Source organism: Epinephelus lanceolatus, chromosome 11 (genome assembly GCF_041903045.1).
Source record: "Epinephelus lanceolatus isolate andai-2023 chromosome 11, ASM4190304v1, whole genome shotgun sequence".
Taxonomy (NCBI): domain Eukaryota; kingdom Metazoa; phylum Chordata; class Actinopteri; order Perciformes; family Serranidae; genus Epinephelus; species Epinephelus lanceolatus.
The window spans coordinates 16,013,485-16,020,593 of NC_135744.1; the positions used below are offsets into that span (position 1 = coordinate 16,013,485).

The 7,109-nt window shown below is 42.5% G+C and overlaps 1 protein-coding gene across 1 annotated transcript; it reads left to right on the forward strand.

Moving 5' to 3' along the window:
* Positions 1 to 2,074: 2,074 nt before the first annotated feature.
* On the forward strand, positions 2,075 to 6,851 carry kcnj1b (potassium inwardly rectifying channel subfamily J member 1b). The gene is made up of 2 exons (XM_033639294.2): positions 2,075 to 2,549; positions 5,037 to 6,851. Exons 1-2 carry the CDS (start codon positions 2,533 to 2,535, stop codon positions 6,190 to 6,192), a joined length of 1,173 nt encoding a protein of 390 aa, XP_033495185.1. The 5' UTR covers positions 2,075 to 2,532; the 3' UTR covers positions 6,193 to 6,851.
* Positions 6,852 to 7,109: the final 258 nt, after the last annotated feature.

A 7,109-nucleotide genomic window follows, 5' to 3' on the forward strand; every position in this document is an offset into this window, starting at 1 on the left:
TTTTATAGCAATTATACACTTGTATAAACATATTAATGGGTAGAAGATTCAGATTCAGATTCAGATTGACAATAAACTATGCCAAATATTACACACTGGCCCTTTAATAACCATTAAGTAATATTGATGCTAACAGTTAGCCCCATCAGGCGAGTGCTGAAAACTCTCCCAGGGTTGGGGAGTCGGTGGCTTAGTGGTAGAGCAGGCGCCCCATGTACAAGGCTGTTGCCGCAGCAGCCCGGGTTCGACTCCAGCCTGTGGCCCTTTGCTGCATGTCACTCCCTCTCTCTCTCCCCCTTTCACACTTGTCTGTCCTATCAAATAAAGTTATAAATGCCCCAAAAAAATCTTTTTTTTTTTTAAAAAAAAATTTAAAAAAAAAAAAAAAAAACTGTCCCAGGGTAGAGTTTGCACTCCTACAGCAACAGCTACTACCTATGCAGTCTGTGACGACAGGGTGAGCAGTTCAGAGTGCCAATTCGCCACCAAAAGCTATACTTGGGGGTGGACTGGCTATCTGGCATACCAGGCAGTTTCCCAGTTGGCCGATGTGCCGCCCAAACACAGCACTGATTTTTTTTTTTTTTTTTTTTTCAAACAGGCCTTTACAAGAAACAAAGTTCAATTCAATGGGGTCTTAAACGACTTCTTTAAACAATGAAACTAAGACTCGACCAAAAACCCTGTGGCTGAAGACTGAAACCCGGTGGTTTTTTCCACACTACACATGCTGTGCAGCACACCTGCCTTCAATTAGAGGTTAATTCCAGGTCAGGTGATGCATTAAAGTGACTCACAAAGAAAAAGGAAATAGTAAGGGCTTGCAAGAAATGCCTCCAACACACACACACACACACACACAGAAAAATATATGACATTTCCACAATAAATAGATGCAGAAAAGGCACCAGAATGCAAGCAATTAAGTGCTTGACGCTCAAAAAAGAGCCCCAGGACGCCTCTCTAATATGTGTCCCCTCAAATGTTGAAAGAAACACCTTTGTATCATATTATATACATATATGACTTACATTTGCGTGATTGATTGTGGTGGGCCAAAATACCTGGGCCAACTTTTTGTCCCAGTCCATCCCTGTCTATACTACACACCTCTGTATTCACATTATAGGTATCGAATGAAGTACTCTGCTGGGATCGGTGTCACTTTAAGGTATCATAATTTCTAGCAGTTTGTCAGAACAAAATAAAACTTCTCTGCTACTTCCATGTTTTTATTGGCAGAGACAAATGCATGTGTTCAAAATATCAAGGGGATGTGTCCCCTGCTCCCCTCCCAAAATCTACGCCTTTGGTTGGAAGTTACAACCAAGCAACCGCACTGGGCACATGGAGGGTTACAGAAACACACTGTAATGTAATTCAGAGCTTATGAAAAGTTCTCTGCTGGTTGCCAGGCAACTGGTCCTGACAAAGAAGCAGTCCCCCCCCCCCCCCCCCCCCCCCCCCTCCCAATACAACGACCACTTTATGTGCGGATTAAACAAACAGCTTTAGAGAGATGCTGTACGCAGATTTCGTGACCTTTGGACATAGCTAAGCTAACTGTTTACCCACATTTCCAGTGTTAGTGCTAACTAACTGGGTGCTGGTGCTGGCTTTTGGCAAGAAAGCAGATGAGCTTATTGCACAAAATGCGTAACTTTTCCTTTAATATCTTTATGTCAAGCTCTGTACACAGCCGGTGCTTCAAACACTTGCGTATTCTGACCGTGTTGTGGCAGAGAGTTAGTACAGTAGCTTTTAAAAGTCTTGCAGGGTCTCTGCAGTTGAATCAATACACTGCCTGCATCTTCATCAATCTCCTGCTTCCTTCATTTACATGCAGTTAGTGGCATCTGTATCCATCGCTGAGGGGCATCTTATCAATTCAAGCTCTCTCTTATATCATAACAGTTCATGGAAATGTGCTCCGCAAATATGAAAATGCTCCTTCTGCAGCCAAGAGAATATTGCAAAGACATTTTGTCCCCGCAGCTCTTCATTTTGATGCAAATGTGAGGCAGCCCTGCAGGTTCGAACGGAGGGGGGAAGGGGGACTGGGGGAGATGCAACTGAGGGATTTCTTTGTGAGGCCAAACTCAAATCCCAAATGTTCTCAGGGCTGAAAACAAAAACAGCATGGGTGCTGCACTGGCCACGTTGGCCCCTTCAATAGATGCACCTTCTGGCACACAAAAGCACTGAGGGCTCCCTCGCCTCACCGTGCCTCCTGGACATTCCCCCTCCTCGTGTTGGTGAGAGTACACTGACAACAACTTCAGCCATCATGGATCCAGTGCCGATGAAGTCACTGGTTGCATTATAAGACTTCTCGGTGACTGAGTGATGAAGGGAATCGCCCTGAAGTGACGCCCAGTGGGAGCTCTCTGGCTGGCTCCTCCGTCTGTATGAAGCCAGTGTACATGGTGGCATGTGGCTGGGATTAGGAAATTTCACTGTGGATTAAAATCTTTCCAGCGCCTCCATGGCCACTCGCTAAAAGAAAGGAGTTGAGCGGAGCACTCTGGGCCCATGGTCTCTCTGAGCAGGTACGTTCAACTAAACTTTTATCTGTTTCTTTCTACAGAACTGAGGGTGTTGAATCATTTCCTTATAAAACTTTGAGTTTTGAGACGTCTTTAAAGTTTTCATTTCTCTAACAACCAAAATGAGTCTAACACCTAACACATACAGGAATTTTTTCACTCATGAATTATAGCTGTTAACATTTTTATAACTTATTACAGAGTTTAAACATGATAATAAACTGTCTGTAGTTCTCCTACTGTGGTCTCCAGCAGAATGTTCAATAGTGGCTTTGACAGTTACGTAATACAAAGAGCCAAAGGAATCCAGAACTGTACTTATTTAAACCCTTATTAAAGCTTTATAACAACAGCAAAAACAGTTTTTATTGTTTGTCCAACACCAAATGTTGTTCAACTATCAAAATATGTATGTAATAAGGAGTAATTTAGAATAAAAAATACTTTGTGTGGTCATAAACTGTTTGACAGTAGACAACAAATATAGAAAATTATTCTTCTTATTCTTAATGTCTTAAAGCTTCCAAAAATAAGTTTCTCGAATTTAAATCTTGAGTCTGTTATGTAATGGTCTGAGGCAGGGGTAGGCAACCTGCAGCTCTGGAGCCACATGTGGCTCTTTAGCCCCACTCCAGTGGCTCCCTTTGGCTTTAACAAATAAAAAAAACAATAATTTAGAAATAAATAACAGTTATGTTTTTAACATTTTAATTTTCATTTATCAGTTCTGTAGGCTTAAAGTAATTCTGGCATTCTCCAACTGTAAAAATGTGTAGCCTTTACACTGAATTAATATTAATATTAATATTTCCGCAACTAAAATATGCGTCAATCGACTTCAGCTCGGCGCCTTTTCATCTACATTTTGCCAAATCTCCATAGCAGTAGCTACAGTAGTCTTGAGATTCCCTAGCTTGGGTAGCTACGGATTCCAAATCCAAAAAAGAAAAAGTTTTTGGAAGAAAGTTTAATTGACCCTTTGCTAAGTCCCGCCCCCAGACGCAGACTGGCCAATCATAACGTGGCATCGGGCTGGTTCAGACCAGGGTCAGGCAACAACACAGCTGTGCTCCATTGACTCCAATGCAGTCGTTTCAGATTTCCTTCATTTTCAGGCTGCTTTTGTGGATTTGGAGCTAAATGTTGTGTCTGGGGCACGTCGTGTATTAATGATATTCGTTACCTGGAGAGGTTGGAAAAAGATATACGTTTCTTCCCTGTTCCAAAACCAAAATCAAATCCTGAAAAGTGTAGGGTTACCTAGCTAGCTACTGAAGATATAGCCTACTGAATGTATACACATGCTGCTTTTGCTTTTTAATGATTATAACAGTGAAACAAAGGCCGACCCTGCTGTACAGGAACCAGTGAAGGGAAGCAGGGAAACTTTGCTGATTGTTCAACCAGCTGTGTTATTGCATTGTGCACAGATGAACATTGTTTGACTTTCCCCGGAGATCCCTGCCCGTCTAGCAGCAGAGGTCCAGGTGCTGGCAGCGGCACGGTGGCTTGCAAACACCGTTCATCTGCACACACTGTGATGCCACACAGCTGGTTCAATATAAAGTTTCCCTTTATATTCATTGTGTTCTGTGGCGATCGGCAGTGATGTGGTAATTCACTTTTACACTGTGATCTGTAGCCTATAGTTCGGCTTTAGCTTCTAACTATCTTTGTCTTTTTAACCTGTTGTTGCTGCTGAGTCAGTTTGACATCCTGGATATATCCTTCAAACACAGACTGTAGACCCCTCTGTCTGCTTCTCTCTGGAATCACCGTTTCATTTTTCCAAAAATACGATAATATTTCTTCGGGGAGTGCAGTTAGTTACAGTGTGGGCTCCATGCTGACTGCGACAGCTTGTTGGACCATCACAAAGGGGTGGAGCTTAGTGAAAGATCAATTGTGTGTGAAGAGATTTGTTTGCTTTTGATACAAAAAAAGCTGCCTTGCCTAAATCTTTAAATCAGGTTGTAATATATTTTATTTGTATAACACTCAGTGATTTCCTAAAAAGTTAGTAGTTTAGTAGTTTTTAGCAAACACAGCTCAACCAGGAGGAAATAGTGCTTTTTTGAGGGACTATTTTCTGCTGCAAATTAATACAAATGTGGTGCTCTGCTGTGTATTGGACGCTGAATTTGTTTTAGACGTTTTATGAACGAGCTCTGTGGCACAAAGAAAAAGGATATATCAGGCTTTGGATTCACAAACAGTACTTGTTAGAAATTGTTGGTTTTGTTCTTTTTTGATTTTTGACATTAAGAAAAATACAGAACATCATGGTCGTCCTTTAAAGTAAGTAGAAACACAAATTGTCAGGGCAACAGCAAAGAAACTAGTCCCACTTAGCTGTGGTCGTTAAAGTAAATAGATCTGAATGCTGAAATAATAATTCAATATGTGAAAATATTCATCCCAGAATGTCAAATACTGCTGCTTTCTCACAATCCTCAATGTGTGCACTAACCTTTCGTTTGCTCTGTAAAGCTCCAGGATGTTCCAGGTGCTCCAGGGTCACATGCAGCCAGCTGGACACCGAAGCCGCAAATCTCGCCTGGTCACCAAAGACGGGCACTGCAACATCGAGTTTGGCAACATTGAATACAGCAACCACTTTGCGTACCTGGTGGACTTCTGGAACACGTTTGTGGAGATCCGCTGGCGCTTTGTCCTCCTCCTGTTTGTGGCTTCGTTCACAGGTAGCTGGTTCATTTTCAGCCTGCTGTGGTACTGGATCGCAAAGAGCAACGGGGATCTGACGGGGCAGAACCGCACAGATGGACATGTTCAGTGTATAGACAATGTTAACGGACTCACAACGGCATTCCTCTACTCCCTGGAGACCCAGACCACCATTGGGTATGGAGGCAGGGCGCTGACTGGACACTGTGCCGGCACTGTGGCTCTAATTATCATTCAGTCGCTAATCGGTGTCTTCATCAATTGTTTCATGTGTGGCGTCATCTTGGCCAAGATCTCCTTACCTAAAAAAAGGGCAAAGACTGTCACCTTCAGCGACACAGCTGTCATCTGCTTGAAGAAAGGAAGTCTGTGTCTCCTGATCAGAGTGGCCAACCTTCGAAAGACCTTATTAATCGGCAGCCAGATCTATGGCAAGCTGCTGAAGACAACAACCACACCAGACGGAGACACCATCATTCTGGACCAGGTGGACATTGACTTTACGGTCGATGCCGGCAAGGATAACTTGTTTTTTGTTTGCCCTTTGACCCTCTACCACATGATTAACAGATCTAGCCCGTTCTACGAGATGTCAGCAGACTCTCTTCCCCACCAGGACTTTGAGTTGGTGGTCTTTTTGGACGGGACAGCCGAGTCCACCAGCTCCTCCTGTCAGGTCCGAACCTCCTACATCCCACAGGAGATTCAGTGGGGATACAGTTTCCTGCCCATCATCTCCCGCACTAAGACGGGGAGGTACCATGTGGATTTCTCAAACTTTTCCAAAAGTGTCCGGGTCACCACACCACACTGCGTCCACTGCTTCGAGACGGACGCAGATCAGAGAAACCACAACAGCCACAATCAAGAAAACCACAACAACCAGCAGAAGATGGGGATCGACAACTTGGGGTTTCAGGTGATCGACATTCACGACTCTGTGGACATCACTAAAATGTGAGCAGTTAGGAGCTTGGGTAATAAAGCGTGAAAAGTCACTTACTTTCAAGCAAAGTTAGACTTTCTTGTCGAGGAGTGATCAGTGAAGAAATATTTGCTTCCTCCACTGAACATTTGAATTAATCTTCGACTTTTCTTTTGCCTCTAACAGCAGAAACATTCAAAGTGTGGATAAAAATTCAGACATGAGCAAGAGTTAAGCTCTTTGCTCAGCAGCTCATTACAATCAAAGCACCTTTGGGACTTGTGACTTTGTCTAGGTAATGTGTGGAAGAGGGGAAAAAGAGGGATTGAAGTTTTGACGCATGGAAAATGAAAGGGGTAAAATACTGGATGGCACAGTGGGTACTTCTTGAGGAGATTAGGGCCTGAGCCTGTTATAATGAAAAACTGTGTGCCATAAAGACTGTGCAAGGAAATAAAAAGTAGGACAGGCCTTGTGAGTTTTCTCATAATTCTTACTGAAAGACAAACTGTATGTTGTTTCTTGTCATGTTGAAACATCTTGTATGCCTTGATAATTAGGAATCTGTGGACATAGCTGCTAAACGAGATGATTTAATTATGACCAGTCTACATTTTGTAGATCATACTGTCTTAACACTGAAACTTCTTCTCAGGGAAAGTAACATCCTTTGTAGGAATAAACCTTTTTTTCACAATTCATTGACTTCTTGTTCATTCTTCATTTCTTTCTGCCATTTTCCTCATTGAATTTTCAAGAATATCAGAATTATGACTGACAGTGGTTAAATATGACAGTACATTTTCTCAAGTGCTGAACTTGAGTACAAATTTGAGGTACTCCTTGAGTGTGGTATTTCAACCCAGTTGCCAGAATATATGTTGGTATTGTACATTTCTGCAAACAGCTATCATACATTTGCACCTTATTACTTATTTATCTTATAGTCACAC